The following is a 19,685-nucleotide window of genomic DNA, read 5'->3' on the forward strand; positions in this document are numbered from 1 at the left end:
ATGGGTGGTAATAATAATAATTGAATTTTCCAGGTTATCGCTGAATAATTGGTCAGTGATATAATCATGCACATCTCGTTTGAAGGCGTTTGAAGATTGTAATCAACAGATAGTATGTTTTAAAGTTGCTGTATGGATTTTTTGCACTTTTTTCGTAACCACAAAGGACAGTTTAAGGAACGCTGTGGAGCTGACAAGAAAGCTGTAAATAACAACAATAAAAAAAGCTCAATACTAGCTGCAATTTTGGCTTAATCTTGAAAACGGAAAAAATTATTTACCGAAAACATTCTGGAAAGCCAAAGGGGGAAAATAGTCTGTTTCCTTGCAATCATTTTGTGTTTAAATGTGTGTAAATAAATAAATGCCTGTGTGTTTTTTTGCAGCTGAAGTGGAGCACAGGATGCAGAGTTAACACCACCCTGTGTCTCGCAGAAGAAGCCCGGCTGCCAGACCCACAGCAGTAGACCCATGGCGGCAATAGGGGTAAGTGCATCACTTCCTTTCTGCTGCACAATGTTTAATCCAATTCTGACCATCTTAATTGGTTCACCACAAAAAATCCAAAATGTTGTTTCAATGTCATAATATTTTCCTTTTTTGTAAAAGGAGATGTTTGGCAGAATGTCAAAGCTTCTGGACTGCTGAAAAATGGTGATTTTATACTGCTAAGCTTCAAAAAGGTCCCATAAAATTAATCCACAAGATTTTTGTGCCGTAATCAAAGATTATATTCTTTGTGTGAAACTTGAAATTCGGCAGATTGAAATTGAAGTCCTTATTCATTAATAATAATCTCCTCTGCTGGAGCTCACAAAGCTCGTTTGTGCTTGTTTAATTCAAAACTTTTGACTACTATGTAACAGTTTGTCTTTTATTTACTAAAAACTCTCATGAGATCTGTTTTCAAAACTGCAACAATCTACGATCTTTGTGTAATGCTCAGCCGTAATACTTGATTTTAACTTTTTCCCCCTTCAGAATAATGTATTTAGACTCATGGGTAAATGAATGGCTTTGAAGCTCCAACTTTTATTGAAGCCCACTAATGTGAACGTGTAATATTCACTGCAGCCCGTGGCAGTTCTCTGTCCTCATTTGACACCACACTGCACTGATTATGTTATTGCAAAATGGCTAGTGGCTGAATTCATGAATTCCATCTATTATGAGGAAGTGCCATAACATAAAACACCTGTGGTTATGCCTCACTGAACACATTTAGCCTTATTGCAGTGCTAGTAGTGCATCTCTTTCATACACACTTTTCTGCACGCACTTCAGTTCCAACCAGATCCATTGTACAGAAACCATTTTTTGTTATCATTGAACATTATTTCAAAGAACTTAAAAATGTATATATGATTATGAACCATGCACAACAAGACAGGGAATTAAAAGTGGTATGTTGATTCTTTAGGGTTGGCGTTTGTGCAATATTTATTAATAATAATAATACCAAAATGTATTCATATTTGAAATTTGTAATTTCAGACAATCTCTGCTCATTCATAACATGAAATGTAAGTGCATTACGGTGTGCTGATTGCTTTTGAGAAAAATTCCCACTTGGTTCCATGTTCCAACACAGATTGTTCTTCAAAGCTGAATTACAAATATTGGAGCAACATAGATCTAATTATTTTGCCAGTGGACAGCTGGTGTGATGAATAATCTTTTTAATTTATATTGAATATGTGCAGCATGTGTCCTGACACTGTTTGTGCAGCAGTGGATAACACTGGTCAATAGAGTCGTCTGGCTGCTTCACATGGGACGTGTCTTTAAAATGGCGACTAGGAATTAGCTACGCGAAAAACAAAGGTTTTCTCTGAAAAATGTAAAATATGGAGGCAGCCTAATATTTAATGAGTTGGGTTATACATGCATAGAAATAAAAGTTATTTATTGGCATTGATGGTTCCGTGAAGAATCTTTAACATCCATAGGACCTACATTCCACAAAAGGTGATCCTCCTGACCCCTGATCATTGGACCTTAGTAATTAATACAGGTCTTTTGATGGAAATTATAGTGTTCTTGGTGTTAAGCTACAGCTTGAGGTTTGGATTGTGGTTTTGTGACATATTTTTAACCCCTCGTTGTCCTCCATTTCTCTCTCGTCCAGAACCCCGAGATGTTAACCAGGAAGATTAAACTGTGGGACATCAATGCCCACATCACCTGTCGTCTCTGTGAGGGGTACCTGATCGATGCCACCACGGTCACTGAGTGTTTACACACCTGTGAGTGTTATTTCTACACCAATATCTACACAAGCTGAAGAATCACAAGATGAAGTTGATTGTAGATGAAGATGATTGTGAAATACCTGAAGACATTTTCTAGGCTTTATAGACAGATAGGTTGGGAGTGACTCCTGATGGACCAGCACGACATCCTCTCATACCACTGTTTGAAGAATTTATCTTCCGGAATCTGGCAGTAAGAGTTGATCTCCTAACCTGAAAGGCCCGTCTTGCTCATTGATTGTAGCAGCTCACAGCACGACTCGCTCACCATCGCTGCTGTTGTCCGGTGCTGTTCCCTCAAGAGTCACATGAAGCCTTCAGATTTTCTACAACACTTCAGCTTGTGATTCTTATTAAAGGGTTAGTTCACCCAAAAATGAAAATGCTGTCATTAATTGCTTACCCTCATGTCGTTCGACACCCGTAAGACCTCCGTTCATCTTCGGAACACAAATGAAGATATTTTAGTTGAAATCTGATGGCTCAGAAAGGCCTCCATTGGCACAATGCACTTTACACTCTCAAGACCCTTAAAAGGTACTAAAGACGTCGTTACAAAGTCCATCTCACTACAGTGGTTCTAAAATAACTTTATAAAGCGACGAGAATAGTTTTTGTGCGCAAAAAAAACCTAAATAACGACTTGTATAGTGATGACCGATTTCAAAATAATGCATCATGAAGCTTCAAAGCGTTATGAATCAGCGAGTCGAATCATGATTCGGATCGCGTGTCAAACTGCTGAAATCACGTGACTTTGGCGATTCAAACCGCTGAATCGACTCACTGATTCATAACGCTTTGAAGCTTCATGATGCCTTGTTTTGAAATCGGTCATCACTATATAAGTCGTTATTTAGTTCTTTTTTGCGCACAAAAACTATTCTCGTCACTTTATAAAGTTATTGTAGAACCACTGTAGTGAGATGGACTTTGTAGCGACGTCGTTAGTTCCTTTTAAGGGTCTTGAGAGTGTACCGTGCATTGTGCCAATGGAGGCCTTTCTGAGCCATCAGATTTCAACTAAAATATCTTCATTTGTGTTCCGAAGATGAACGGAGGTCTGACGTGTGTCGAACGACATGAGGGTAAGTAATTAATGACAGAATTTTCATTTTTGGGTGAACTAACCCTTTAAGTGTAGGTCATATTTCAGGATTCTTTACCATAAGTCTCTGAAATTCTGACACCTTGTACTTCTGGAGACAGGTAGGTTGCAATTCTGGAAAATGGTGGCACTTGAGACTAAAGGGTTCCTGATATTTTCACACCTAATTCATCTTAATTCCTAATTTTATTTGCCGCTAATATGTGTCTTTTCTTCTTGGCCTGTTTGACCTTGCTGAACCAATGAGCGTATTGCTGTCCATTGGTCACGCCTTCATTTTTCAATTTCTAGTATTGCATCCTTCCCATTAGCATTTAATAATTTTGGACTTTTCAGTGTGAGTTAAATTTCTTTTTTTTAGCCCATTGTACCTGTAAAGGAAAACCTGCATATTTTTTCACTTCCAGCCTTCCATAACAATTATATATCACTTAAAAATGATTAAATATAAAATGAATAGTAGTTATTAAGATTGATGTGGTTTGGAATTGGTCAAATGTGCTTGGAAAAAAATATGATCAGAATATCTGTAGTCTTTAATTTATATTACAAAAGTCCAGGCTAATCCAAGCATTAGAATTTGATTCATAGTTGCTCTGTTTTTGAAGTCCATAAAAATGCATCTGTCCGTCAAATAGCGTGCTCCACGCGGCTCTAGGGGTGTTAATAAAGGCCTTCTGAAGCGAATCGACGCGTTTGTGTAAGAAAAATATTCATATTTAAAACTTTATCAAGTAAACTTTCGGCCGACCGCCTTTCCTGTTCAATATATTGAAAAATTGTTGAAAGTTCCTCTGCCGATCGAAAGACTAACGCGTCCAGGTAGGCTCGTCATGACGTCACGTACGCATCTTGAGTTTCACTTTCAACATTCAACACTTTTCCACTGAAGACGGTCGGCTGGAACTTTACTTGATAAAGTTTTAAATATGGATATTTTTCTTACACAAACGCGTCGATTCGCTTCAGAAGGCCTTTATTAACACCCCAGAGCCGCGTGGAGCACGTTATTTAACGGACAGATGCACTTTTTATGGACTTCAAAAAAAGAGCAACTATAAATCAAATTATAACGCTTGGATTAGCCTGGACTTGTGTAATATAACTCCGATTTTATTCGTCTGAAAGAAGAATGTCATATACACCTAGGATGACTTGAGGGTGAGTAAATTATGGGCTAATTTTCATTTTTGGGTGAACTATCCCTTTAAATATAAAGAAAATCGAGGACTGTGGCTGTCAAGAAGAAAAAAAAACTGACCCTTAAAAGTATCATAAAAGTGGTCCAAATGACACTTGCACTATATACCAAGTCTTCTGAAGCCAAATGACCAAATGAAACTGATTTGGCTCTCGAGTTTAACTCGCTGGCTCAAAGATCCAGTTTCAGCGACTAACAACAAACTGGACGGAGAGATTGGCAGTTAACAAATCATGTGAACCTGACTCCGTGTCAGTATCTCTTTTTAGATACAGCAAAGAAAAGTAATTGATTAAGTTTAGTATGTCAAGCAATCACAAGCTGGTTACAGCCAAGTTTTGTTGCATTTAAACAGCAGTGATTGAATTGAACACTAGAGGGAGACATTGTGCCACGAATGGCTTGTTTCTGAGCATGTGTTGAGAGCTTTGAACAGTACACAGTCATTAAACTAAAAGGGGTATTCGTTTTATTTTTTGCCTACAGGTTTTGTTTTAATTCATGTTATTTAAGAGCGAGTTATTTAATTCACGTCAATATGACATCCCTGTGTTTTTTGGAGATCATTATATAATCATCTATAATGTGATATGTACAAAACGAATCAACTAACTGTTTAAATTATATGTATATATAGTCTGCAGGAGCTGTTTGGTGAAGTACCTAGAAGAGAACAACACGTGTCCCACATGTCGGATCGTGATTCACCAGAGCCATCCACTGCAGTACATCGGGTAAGAGTTTACCGCAGCAGACACACACTTCTCAATCAATGTAAACTCCTGAGCAGCCCAGTAGGGGTCCATCAAGGCACACCGGTGAATAGTGTTGTCTTTGACTGCTGGGTGTTGTGTGCAAGCGTGTGTTAGCTGTGTGTGTCATACAGCCACATGGGTATTTGAAGGCGACGTGGCTCCCTCCAGCTCTCTGTTGGAGGCTGAATAATTGATGTCCAGGGTGGAGCGTTCCTCTTCAGCACACATATCCCGGAGAAAACATCTGGTGATGTGACCTGAAAGTTTTACACACTTCTGGAACTGAATCCCTCTGCGTGATGTCATTTAAGGATAGCAGCTGTGCTAAACCCTCGGCAGTAGGTTTTCTACAAATCCAGACTGTTAATCAGGGCAGAGCTGGCACATGGAAAGTCAAGATTACAACTGCAGGGTGTTTGTTTATCAGTGCAGTGCAGAATCTTGCACCTTTTTGGATGGTCATTTTTTTCTTGTTCAGGAAGTGACCTCTGGAGGGCGCTCTGCATAAGGCATTGACACATACTGTGTTGTTTTAAAGGGGGCACACCATTAAAATGTTTTTTTTTTAAAGTCTCTTTGCTCACCAAGGCTGCATTTTATCAGAAGTACAGTAACAACAATAATATTGTGAAATTATTATAATTTAAATCTGCAGTCCGTAACTTTTTTTGTTTAAAAATTATCCAAAATCAATTTTTGAGCAAGGACATAACCAGCCGGTGTTCAAAACTATCTCCTTACCTTAGCCCGATTTACAACGGTAAGATTGTATGTGTTCTAATTTGAGTGGTACTGGTAGGTTTCCGCAGGAAATACGATATTGCTGCCGTTCGTCTGCACGGCATTACGTCTGTATAAAGATGGAGTCCCGGGTAGGCTATCGCATGTGAGGATGCTGCAGGTGGCGGATCATTTTATATCCTTTTCACACAGCAGCTGGAATAATTAAATGTATTGTTTTGATGGTGGATTGTAATCCAGAAAGGTCCAAATGACAATCATCAGTGACAACTGGAGATTCACCCATAGTCAAAAGCAAAAGATTAGACTGTACAGAAATTGAATTCTACAGGTAATGCGAATACACACTAAATACACGTAGTCACGCAATGCTGATATGAGCTAAGCGATCGTTTAAACTGACAGCCAGCCACACAAACTCCTCAAAACATTTGATTCATCCCCGCTGAGGAGCCGTGCCGATGCACAACCCACGTAAAGATTATAATCCCGCAAATAACTGCAATTGCAGGTTTCAAACTGAGATGGCGACAAAGAGGCAAAACTTACAGACTGCAGCTTTAAAGGAACACTCCACTTTTTTTGAAAATAGGCTCATTTTCCGTCTCTCCTAGAGTTAAATAGTTGAGTTTGACCGTTTTGGAATCCATTCAGCCGATCTCCGGGTCTGGCGTTAGCACTTTTAGCATAGCTTAGCATAGATCATTGAATCTGATTGGACCGTTAGCTAGTGTTGTAGTACTCGAGACCGGTCTTAAGACCATTTTTTGATGGTCTTTGTCTTGTCTCGGTCTCGACTGCATTTCTCCTCGGTCTTGTCTTGGTCTCGGACTTAGAGAACTCAGGATTTTATCTCAAGACCAGTCAAGATCACAACTGCAAGGATGTCACTAAATTGCGGTGCATTGTCTGATTTAACATCATTAATGTGCTTTGATGTAAAACTTACAGCTTAAAATGCAATCAATAACTTCTTTGTACTTTCTTTGTATTTTCTTTTGTTACTGTGCTGCTGGGTTCAAAATCAATGCAGCATTGTCTCAAAAATGCCCAAAATTAATATAAATGCCCACAAAATTCAAAGATTTCATTTTTTATGTAACATAGATTATAATTTAGCAATTTCGCAGGAGCAAGAGAGCTGTTTTCATGAATATAAGCGTGATTGCAAATGATATTGATTTATACAAATGTTCAATAAACAAGAAGTTAATATTAAATGACATTTTCAACCGTGTCTTTGCTAATTCGGCAACGTTTCGTTATTACATGAATCAGCTGCTTTGAACAAATCGGTTGAATAAAGTATTCCGTGACTGTTAAATAATGTTAATGTTTTAATGTTAAATGAATCTGAAATGTATTTATGCAGGTGTAATTGTACCAATTCAGATGCAACTTCTGTGCCATGAATTTTATTGTTAGAGATTTGATAGGTAACAGCGCTATAGTGTCTTACTGTTCTAATTGTATTTATTCATTAAATATAAATGATTTCTCAGACAGTAGATATGGATCTTTTAATTTAATTTAAGGAGTTTTGGTCTGGTCTTGGTCTTGACTCGGTCTCGCCCTGCCTTGGTCTTGGTCTTGTCTTGGTCTCAACCCCACAAAGTCTTGGTCTTGTCTTGGTCTCGGCACACGCTGGTCTTGGTCTCGACTTGGTCTCGGTTTAGGTGGTCTTGACTACAACACTACCGTTAGCATCTTGCTCGAAAATGACCAAAGAGTTTGGATATTTTTCCTATTTAAAACTTGACTCTTCTGTAATTACATCGTGTACTAAGACCGACGGAAAATGAAAAGTTGAGATTTTCTTGGCCGATATGGCTAGGAATTATACTCTCATTCCTGTGTAATAATCAAGAGCTTTGAGCCGTCCCATGAGTGCAACGGCGCAATGATATTACGCAGCGCCTGAAAATAGTCCCAGTGCTTTCTGTGTAAGCAGGTTGTCACGTTTGTTATGTTGATGGAAGTTAGCCTATTTTCAGGCGCTGTGTAATATCATTGCGCTGTTGCACTCATGGGACGGCTCAAAGCTCTTGATCATTATGCATGAATAAGAGTATAGTTCCTAGCCATATCGGCCTAGAAAATCTCAACTTTTCATTTTCCGTCGGTCTTCGTACACGATGTAACTACAGAAGAGTCAAGTTTTAAATAGGAAAAATATCCAAACTCTTTGGTCATTTTTGAGCGAGATGCTAACGGTCTAATCAGATTCAATGATCTATGCTAGAAGTGCTACCGCCAGACCCTGAGATCGGCTGAATGGATTCGGAAACGGTCAAACTCAACCGTTTAACTCTAGGAGAGACGGAAAATGAGCCTATTTTCAAAAATAGTGGAGTGTTCCTTTTAAGTAATTGTTTTCCATTTTAATATATTAAAAAAATGTAATGGTAACGCTTCATTTTAAGGTGACGTATTTACACGTTTACTACATGTTCTTGCTATAGAAATAACAGTAAATGATGCACAATTACAAGTAACTAACCCTAAACCAAACCCTTACCCTAACCGTAACTCTAATAATAAATACATGTAGTTATTTAATATTACTCCGTACTTATTGAGTAAGTACAATGCAACTCCGTCACCTTAAAATAAAGTGTAACCAATGTAATTTATTCCTGTGATGCAAAGCTGCATTTTCAGCATCATTACTCCAGTCTTCAGTGTCACATTTCTCATCAATATTAAAAACAGTTGTGCTTGATGTTTTTTGTGGAAACCATGATACATTTTTTCCAGGATATTTTAATGAATAGAAAGCTCAAAAGAACAGCATTTATTTAAAATGGAAATCTTTTATAACATTATAAATAACATCACTGTCACTTTTAGTCAATTTAATGCATCCTTGTTGATAATTATTAATTTCTTTAAAAAAAATCCCAAACTTACTAACCCCAAACTTTTAAACAGTAGAGTAAGTCGCATGTGAAGAGGTTAAGCAGTCAATCTTGAAGGTTCAGTAGCAAAAAAAGAGAGATGGTGGCAACTGGCAAGCATGGTTTTACTTTTGCTCATGTTTCGGTCAAAGCTGCTTGTTGAGGAGAGTTATTACTTTAAGTGATCAGATTTTTTTTCCAGTTGTTTTTTGACTAGCTGGACTAGGTTTTTTTTTTTCCACACACAGTTTTTTTTTTATAGTATATTACATATCAATTTTGTTCTCAAGTCAAGTTTTACAAATTAAATATGTGACCTTGAGCTCATGTCTGTTAGCTTTGAGGTCATCTGTATGCATGTGTACTTTTAAGAGCTGACCAAACAAGCCTTTTGCAACCATATCTCCCACTCAGACTTCCTGTTTCAACAGGGAAAGGCCTTGCTGCTGAGAGACACACACAGATGTGCTCAGTGTGTAGGTGTGTGTAAACTGTTGGGGTGTGTCGTCCATCTGCCCCCTGAGCATCGGTGCCTCTGTGTCTGATGGATTCGCTGGTGCTCTGGGCTGGATGCCAGCTCTTTCATAATTGTCATTTAGTTGCATAGAAGCTTGCAGTCGCGCGCTGATGAGAAACAATTTCCAAACACATTAAATATTCACCATGATCCCAGTGCTTCCTTGCTGCCTTCTGAATGGAGTGGAAAAGAGACACCCAGCCTTGCTAGTGGATGAAAGCCATGCGGGTATAAGAGGAAGAGACAATATAAGAGTTCGGGGTCAGTTCCGTTATGCCGTACGCCATTAAACCAGCTCTCCTCTCTCCCCGAATGATTAATCTGACCTTAGTTTAACACCCTGGTATTTATGAGCCACACTGTTTTATCGTGAATGAAAACTGGATTTGTGTGTATTAACAGTGGCATCTCATTGATCCTCGTCTCGCTTGCATTTGCGCAAACATACACCCACACACACAAAACGGAGCTTTTGTTGATCAGCTAGCTAAATGCCAGTCACCCCCTCACCACCAGACCTTCCGGCCCCCTCTGTGGAAGCTCGGTGGCGGCTAATTGGACCTCTACCTTCCCCGCCAGGCTGCTGGGATTTGGGAACAGGTGGCGGCTCTGGCTGTGCACCAGGGACACAGGTGCTCTGCCGCCTCACAATCCTGATCTCTCTCTCTCTCTCTCTCTCATCGTGCCCTCAGGGAGCAGATCAGCTAACAGCGAGTTGGACTCTGACACAGAACGTGGCCTGTGTTCTGAATGTGGCACGAGTGCAGATCTAAGATCAGTTTCCTACTGATCTAAGCCGTTATGTGCTATTAAGAAGAACTGACCTGGTACAAGGGCTTTTTCACTGAACCGAAACCCCCAAATCTCAACATCAAAAAATGACATAAAGAAAATTAGGCCAATATTTAATGTCGATAATCGATTCCTATTGCTGTTGTACAGGAAGAATATTTATTTACTATTATTATTTGGATTTTAATTTTTATTAGTATTAGTTATATGTTTCTTGAGCAGCAAATCAGCGTATTAGAATGATTTCTGAAGGATCATGTGACATTGAAGACTGGAGTAACGATGCTTTTCATCACAGGAATAAATTACATGTTAAATATTTTAAAATAGACAATATTACTGCTTTTACTCTATTTTTTTATCAAATAAATACATCCTTTTGTAAGACTTCTTTCAGAAACATTAAAAAATCTTACAGACTTCTGAACAATAGTGTTAATTAAATAAAAAATAATATTAGTATTAAAGTAATTACTGTAATGAGAGTTTGGGTAAATTGTGCTTAATTGTTATGAAAATGTCATAAATTTTTTTTATGTAATGACATTTCTCAGCAAATCACTCCAATGCCTTCTCAACACGAGATTTATCCTTAAAGGAGTGTAATGCTTGTAAAGTTTAACATATCTTTTCAGATTTTTTTAGTTAATTTAGTCCTTGAAAGTATAAGCAACACAACAAGAGCTGTGAATCTCAGAGCGGGTGCTTGTTTTGGCTGTTGGCTTCTTGGAACTGGCACTCGTGGGTTTTGCGGCATGGTAACACATTCTCGGAGGCGGGCAGCCGTACTACAGGCACCGCAGAGATGAACATGTCAACACACGCTTAATAGGTTTTACCTCTGAGCCCCGAGACCCGCCAGTCACAGGAGAATATAAAGACACGGGGAAGAACTACACTATATGCTAATTAACGATCATAGTTATGAGGAAACATGCCCGTCGAATGCAAATGCTAATTGGAATGTTACTGGTGTTCTTTTTTTGTGCTTTTCTTACTTTTCCTTCAGCTGTGTTTCCTGCTGTAATAATGCATATTGTTTAAATAAATTATATTCATTGCCATTTCTCCCTTTCCCTTAGCCATGACCGAACAATGCAAGATATTGTCTATAAGTTGGTGCCAGGACTGCAAGAAGGTTTGTGTCTTTTTTGTTTGGTAGCATATGTGGTGGATCAGAATATAATTGATACTTTCCCAACTTAAAGGGACAGTTCACCAAAAATACAAATTCTGTCATCATTTACAAACCCTCAAGTTGTCCAAAACCTGTATTCGTTTATTTGTTCAGTTGAACACAAAAGTAGATATTTTGACGAATGTTGGTAACAAGTTTCTGGTCCCCATTGACTTCCATAGTATTTTTTTAATACTACGGAAGTCCAAGGGGACCTGCAAATGTTTGGTTACCAACATTCTTCAAAATATCTTCCTTTGTGTTCAACAGAACAAAGAAGCTCCTACAGGTTTACAACAAATTGAAGGTGAATAAATGATGACAGAATTTTATTTTTTGGGTGAACTATCGCTTTAAGACAACATGAAACCCAGTTTACTTTCTAAACAAATATCCCTAGTCTGAATTCATCAGAACATGGTCTAAAGAAAGAAATATTATATTTAATTCACATTTCTGTATTTCTTAAAAATATGTGATTCATGTTGTCTAGAACAGATCCATGTGAACTGGTAGCAAAAATACCCCGTGATCCGATCATACTTTATCTTATGCAAAGCATATTTTATAATGCAGCTTATGATGTGTGCTGTTGTACGATTTAACAGTAAGGCTTTAATTCATTCTATTTGCTTTCTTGTGTGCAGCGGAGATGAAGAAACAGAGAGAATTCTATCAGAAGTTAGGCATGGAAGTGCCTGGAGACATCAAAGGAGAACTGTGCAACATGAAACCCCACCTGGACTCTCAGCGCAATGGTACGTCCCATCTTAGGGTCACAGTGGAAGTGGGATATTGTGTCTTTTACATGTTCATCAATGAATCATATTAAAGGTCGGTTACAATTCTTTGCAGCGTGACATTATTTTGCCACATTATTTTAAGTTAAAGGATTAGTTCACTTTTAAATAAACTTTTGCTGATAATTTACTCACCCCCCATGTCATCCAAGATGTCCATGTCTTTCTTTCTGCAGTCGAAAAGAAATTAAGGTCTTTGATGAAAACATTCCAATGGGCTCCAAACGGTTCAAGGTCCAAATGACAGTTTCAGTGCAGCTTCAAAGGGCTTTAAACGATACCAGACGGTGAATAAGGGTCTTATCTAGCGAAACGATCAGTTTCTGCGAGAAACCGAGCAGTATTTATGCTATTATTTTACCTCTTATCAGACGAACGTGATCATCTCTGAGCTCCGCCATAACTTCCACTAAGTGAGGTCAAAATACGAGCGTGTTCATAGATATATCGATCGTAGATGCCTCATTCTACTGATCTGTGCAGGCGCTAATGAGGCATCTACGTATACATCTATGACCACGCTCGTATTTTGACCTCACTTAGCGGAAGTTATGGCGGAGCTCAGAGATGATCACGTTCGTCTGATAAGAGGTAAAATAATAGCATAAATACTGCTCGGTTTCTCGCAGAAACTGATCGCTTCGCGATTTAAAGCCCTTTGAAGCTGCACTGAAACTGTCATTTAGACTTTGAACCGTTTGGAGCCCATTGAAGTTCATTATATGGAGAAAAACCCTGGAATGTTTTCATCAAAAACCTTCATTTCTTTTCGACTGCAGAAAGAAAGACATGGACATCTTGGAGGGCATGGGGGTGAGTAAATTATCAGCAAAAAGTTTATTTAAAAGTGAACTAATCCTTTAAGCACATTTCCCCCCAGATTCTTCATTACTATAATCCCTACAGATGTTTTACTCTGGATTTTTTTTAAATAATCTCAGTGATTTTTATTTCTGAAATGCAATATTTTTTTCAGCCTAAATTTTAGACCGTTATACCCCAGATATATGCTTGTTATTGTAAATAATATACCTTTCAAAAAAAATTTTTAGAAATATTTTGCAAGAGCACTGATTTCTATTTCAAATAAAAGCTGTTATTTTGAACTTTCATCAGAGAATCCTGAAAAAAATGTATCGTGAGCTGCGTTTCCATTGCGCATTGAAAATACAGCCAATGGAAACATGTTTTTACACTTGCATGAGGTGGTTTTCCAGGCAATTCGAAAAAGGAATATTTCGCGAAACTGCGATGGAAAAACTTTAAAGATGGCACAGTATGTTTGGACAGAGGACGAAACCGAGTTCCTTATTCTTAATTTATTGCCCTATTGCATCGCAGAACTCAAAAAAGGTTGATCTGTTCATCTGGAAATTCTGAATCCACAGTTCCTCTGTGAAAACACCTCATATGTGGCCGCTCCTACGTATAAAGGGCTTTCTTTGCCATTAATGCTAATGGATAACAAGTCCTACATCTCCTAAAGGCTAGTGCGGTGGCTGCAATTATATACGCAAACCTACCAACATCCATCGCCATGATTTTTGGAATGACTTATCGCGAGAGGAAAAGATTGTTTTAGTTGCATAGCATCGTTTAATGGAAACAGCGCCATATCACAATAGTCTTTTTTTGTCGACATTTAGAAAATATCGCAAAAGTTTTGCACAGATATGTAATGGAACCCTGGCTACGGTCCCCACAAATATTTTAAGCAGCAAAACTGTTTTCAATGTTGATAATGAGCAAATCAGTATATCAGAATGATTTATGAAGGATCATGTGACACTGGAGACTGGAGTAATGATGTTGATAATTCAGCTTTACCATCACAGGAATAAATTAAATACATTTTTTAATAAATTTTGCAATATTACTTTTGTTACTGCATTTTTTTGTCTGATAAATGCAGCCATGGTAAGTATAAGAGAGTGTTAGTGTATATCAATATTCTAAATAATTAATTACTTACTTACAATATTGCAAATGGTGGGAAAATGTGCTTTAACTGTCATGTCACAATACGAGTCCTAAAACAGGCTTTGTTTTGTTTACGCAAAACACAATTTCTTATTTGTCAAGTATTCTGCTTTTATTATATTTGTCTAGAGCAGCTGTAAAGGAAGAGTGTTTGAAAGCCTCTTTAGCCTTTTGTTTGAGATAACACTCATCTAAACCCAGTTGAGTTTATTTGTCCCAGGCAGTATCTTGTTCTTTTCATCTTTCAGGTCTGTGCGCACTGATAAAGTCTGTGCAAATACTGGCCCTCAGGCATGTTGAGTCAGCAGTCATAATGGCTGGATTCATGAATTGTAGTAAATAAGGCTCCAAAGCAAGTGGTCTCTTCACATTGTCTCCGCTAGTTTAGTAGACCTGTTTTTCTGAACAGTACTTCATTTGAACTCTTTAGTCCTCAAGCGCACCACAGAATCATCAAACTGAACTGCGAGGAGAGGCACGTTGTGAAACGATGATGTAACTGAGATAGATATAAAATACTATTTAAAGGCTGTCATGCTCATTTGTGGGCAGGTTATTTATTTGAAAATACTTTTTCGGTGTCATGGATGTGCCCTTTATAAGGGTGATTTTGGAGAGGCCTGCTCATTCCCACAGTAGGCTACCTGACAGTCCTTCTCAAATCCCATAACCGTGGACATTAACCAGACTGTTGCCGAGCTTGAAAAAGAAGTCACCCTTCCGGAAAGCATGGTAAAATTGCTACCTTGGCTTGTCCACCGCATCCCCGGACAGCTTTGCAGAGGCACCCTGTCTATTAACCACCCTAACGAAAGATTATTTTGCTGGAAGTCCTGCATTTTTTTCTCGCCTTTACAGTCTGCTTGCCTCAGATTAGCTCAGCCTCCGTGAACTTTTTCCCAACCAAGGAACATTTTAAGTATCGGAAAGGATATTCTGAGTGTCCTGTGAAGAAGCCATCGCTGTAGCCGTCAAGGCTTAAGAACGACTGAACCCAGACGGCATTTCGTCCAGATGCTCGATCTCTTTCCCATTACTGCAGTTGAGATTTCTGGTGATGTGATGCAATGACAATGTCATAGCAATGTATGACAGCCCCTCATACAAAATCATGAGGCTGTGTGGAAAGTCGTTCGGTTGAAATGCAATAAAATAACTCAACCATGCTCGACTAGACTGGTCATATGCATCTAATTCCCTCTTGCACTGAACAGTTTTGGTGACATGTAGCAAAAATATTGCTTTGAGTATTTAAAAGAAGAATATTCAACGTTAAATACAGCTTATACTATATTGGCAGAATCTGTGGCCTGCTGTCAACAATCACCGAAAATGTTGACACTCAGTTTGTTAAAAATGAAAAAAGGGTACTTGGTGCAAATGTACAACAAAAATGACACCAATTTGATGCCATATGCAATGATCACACAAGTATGAGCTTCATATTTATGTAGTTAAATCTCAGATCCTTTAAATAAATTTTTAAAGACTTTCTTACGATTTATTTTTGTGATAATTGACAGCCACAGATGCTGTCCATATATGCTACTGTTAAAAAGTTTGGGGTCATTTTATATGTTTTTGAAAGACGTCTGCTCACCAAGGCTGCATGTATTTGTTAAAAATACAGCAAAAAAGCTGTAATATTGGGAAATATTATAACAGGTTAAAGTAACTATTTTCTGTTTTAATGTTTAAAATGCTATTTATTCCTAGTTGAATTTTCAGCATCAGTGTCACATGATCCTTCAGAAATCATTCTGATATGCTGATCTGGTGCTTAAGAAACATTTCTTATTATTGAAAACAGTTGTGCGGCTTAATATTTTGGTGGAAACAGTGATAATGTTTTTTTCAGGATGCTTTGATGAATTAAAACATTTGTTTTAAATATAAATCTTACTGACCCCCAAAGTTTTAAATGGCAGTGTTGGTTACACTGGATCTCTCTCATTAATGTTAATGAAGGAAAGTATTTTTAGGCATGTATAAATCTGTAATGAGATGCAGCCCTAGTTTCTGACCTGATCAGTGTGCAGCTGTCTGCCTATCTGAGGTGTGAAGTGTTATTTGGGCAGGTTGTATCACAAATGAATCGGTTTCCGTTGATGAGGTGCAGATTTGTTTTGTAGACTTGTGAATGTGTGGAGGAGCATGTTGAGATAATTGGGGTTTCTTTTCTCGTTTGATGAATGTTTCTTAATGAAGAAACTCTTCTGAGAGTCACAAACTAGTACTCGATATAATTCAAGCTCTGAGAAGCTATGAATTATAAATGCTTGGTATCTTAATGCAAATTATGATTAAACATTGATCGTCTTCGTTATCGTCATTGATAAACATTAGTTTATCCTGCGTCTGTCACACATTTGCGGGAACTAGGCATGTGCCGGTATCAAATTTTCATGTTGCGATTAATTGCCGAAGCTTTTATCACGGTATATGGTATTATCACGATATTGATATAAGTTGCAAAAAAAGTGTTGTCATTCTATAACAGGTTTAATAACTTTCTTGTAACAAAAGAACCAAACATTTAAATACAATAAAGCAATACACAAAAATGTATAAAGTAAACAAATACTTAAAATGCAAAAAGTGAATATTTAAAGTGCAAAATAATTATAAAGAATAGGTATGCTGAAATGTACATTTACCAAGATTAATACATGCTTTAGAAGTATTTTTCATTGTCAGTTTGTTAATGAATGAACTAATGTTAAATACTGGAGCCTTGTAAAGTGTGTGATTGAACAACAGTCAGAACATATTCAAACAATATCTAGGGCATGCAATTTAGTCCAGATTAAAATATAAAATGCTCAAGTTTGAAAATGAATAGCCTTAAGTCTTTAAGTATTAAGTATTTGGTTATGTGATGAGCGGGGAAACGGCTGCATTTCTGCTGTTCCGTCAGCGCCCTCTGCTGTCAAAGAGTGAATGTGCACTTCAGCGCCTTCATTCCGCCATGTGCTCAGCTCATGCACGTCTATTTATATCATTGTGTGTTCCTCTTGGTCTATTTTTACATCATTGCGTTCCTCTTTGATGTGTTGTTCATTTTAAACGGTTGATCCGTAAAGTATTCTTAAAATTCATTCAAAAAATCGGAATAATTCGTAACAAATAATTATTCACGGTATTTTGAATATACTTTCAACATAACTTTCAACACACCTAAACGTATATAATATGATAAAACTGCCACGTGTTTTTTCCCCCATTAGTAATTGCTGCAGCGGCCTCGTTCTTCTCCAACGGCTTTCAACCCCACCCTGCATCATAATTCAGTAACATGAACAAATCTTTAATACATTAGCTCATCCATGAAAATGATTTCTGCTTGAGGCCCGTCGAATTCTTTTCCACTGGATGTCGCGGTGAAGTCAACTACTCTTCTGTAATTGTTATATTGTTATGTAAAATGTAACTTTTTTACTCTCTTTTAGGATGACATCTGTCTAGGGACTGCAGGTGAAAAATAGCCTTTTGGCTAACTCTGGCATATTGACAGAAATGTTAATTAATATGCACTGTCCCTGTAAATAAATAAATAATAATAAAAAATAAAAAAAACTCCCATGATTCTGTGAAATCAAGGCGTCATCAAGCTACGCCTTTGTTTTGAATAAGCAACCTCTAGCGGTGAAAATTACATATTGTGCCTTTAAATGCATGTACTTTCAGTTATACTGACTGTATTTTGAAAGCAAAATTGTGGAGAAATGGATGTGCACAAAAAATGTCATTTGTAATTTCAATTTATGGTTGTCTAGGGTCTGTCTTGTGATTTTAAATTATTTTAATTTTACTCCACCAGGTGACCTGAAATCAGAGGATCCAGCCAATAAGGAAGCAGGAGAGGAGAAAGCAGAGGAGGACAATGACTACCATCGCAGTGATGAGCAGGTAGGTTTCCCCGTATCCATCTGACCTTGTTAATGTTCCACGAGGGAGCTTCACTCTCTGTTAGTGTGACCTAGTTAGTATGAACGAATCCCTGAAAAGGGCTATGTTTGGAATATTGTACTACTGTACTTGTCTATTTCTGCAGTGTACAGTACTTTGGAATACATAGACATATATTTCCCAGTCTACAATAGAGCACCCAGCATAGAATAATATATCCCATAATGCAACGTGCTTAACATTTTCATTTTTAGAGTGATGGATGATCCAATTATATCAACCTTTTTCTGGTTTGGGACATTAAATAAATAAATAAATAAATAAATATATATATATATATTTTAGACATTCATTCCACTAACTATAAGTCACTTTGCAACTACATGTCAACCAATTCTCATTAGTAGACTGTTAATGTTAAAGATAGTAGAACTAGTTGACATGTAATTGAAAAGTTACTTATGGCAAGTGGAATGTCTGTTGTGGGAGCATCAAAATAGTGTTAGCAGATATTAAGCAGACAGTATACTAATACTCTAATAACTGGTAGCTGATGTGTAGTTGCAAAGTTATTTATTGTTGGTTGAATGTCTAAAGTGCACATCGAAATAGTGTTACCCAATGTTAATGTGCCAAATGCCTTCCTGTCTGAAATATCCAGTCTATGTTCAGATACTTATGCAGAGCCGTTTCAGTGTTTTAGAGGGTTTGTAGTTTCATTAAAGACTGTGATAGAGAGTTTGTATTTGTGATCTCCGCTGTGCTTCTTAATAATGTAATAGCAGAAGGTTGTGCGGCTGCATTGCTACTGCATTTGGAATACAGATTATTTTCTTTATGTAGAATCTGATGCCTAGTGGAGTGTAGGGCGTTCTGATGTTTATGCTGCTTATACGGTCTAAGATATATTTATATGAGTGGTAGACAATATTTAAATGTATGCCTATTTTTTGCAATGATTGCATTTTCAGCAAAAATATAAAATAACTCATAGTGTGATATAAGATTGCCTAGCGGAGTGTGTGCATGTGTGAGTGAGATTTATAGAGCAGGAAGCACAACAAGGTATGCTAGGGTGTAAATGGCTTGAGTATGCCTGTGTTCTTGTTTATGGGAAGAAGAGATTGATGAAGATTTCAAAGTTACGTTACACATATGTTTCTGTGTCCTGTTGTCATCAGTTGTCTTGCAAAAGTGAGAGTAGAGATTGTGTCTGCATGCTGTCCGCTGTAGTAAAGCTGAGACAGGCACTTTGGCCTCATATATAATGTAAAATGTTAATAAAATTTTCTGCAGTATTTGTTCAGTTATGCTCGGGTGGCTATGGGACACTTCTGTTAATGTGTCTGTTGGTCAGACCCATCCGGGGTGACCTTGCTAGGAGAAGTAAAGCCAAAAAGAACCAGCCAATACAGAAACTGTGAAATGCAAAGGAATTAAAGTGATTTTATTAATAATGGAATTTGTTTAGTACCATTTGTGCAGAACATTTCACTCTACTGCTAATAGACTGACTTGCTGGGTAAAATACACACTGATTAAAAAAAAATCTCAGC

The 19,685-nt window shown here is 37.6% G+C and overlaps 1 protein-coding gene across 1 annotated transcript in view; it reads left to right on the forward strand.

Annotated features, from left to right (window-relative positions):
• pcgf3 (polycomb group ring finger 3) overlaps positions 1–19,685 on the forward strand; it is an 83,320-nt gene that overhangs the window by 49,783 nt on the left and 13,852 nt on the right. The window contains exons 2-7 of the mRNA XM_079838589.1: positions 387–486; positions 2,129–2,246; positions 5,199–5,295; positions 11,346–11,401; positions 12,088–12,198; positions 18,041–18,129. Of these exons, the coding sequence (XP_079694715.1) occupies positions 472–486; positions 2,129–2,246; positions 5,199–5,295; positions 11,346–11,401; positions 12,088–12,198; positions 18,041–18,129 (486 nt within the window). The 5' untranslated portion in view covers positions 387–471. The remainder of the gene's footprint in view (positions 1–386; positions 487–2,128; positions 2,247–5,198; positions 5,296–11,345; positions 11,402–12,087; positions 12,199–18,040; positions 18,130–19,685) is intronic.

This window comes from Gobio gobio (genome assembly GCF_949357685.1).
Source record: "Gobio gobio genome assembly, chromosome: 16".
Taxonomy (NCBI): Eukaryota; Metazoa; Chordata; class Actinopteri; order Cypriniformes; family Gobionidae; genus Gobio; species Gobio gobio.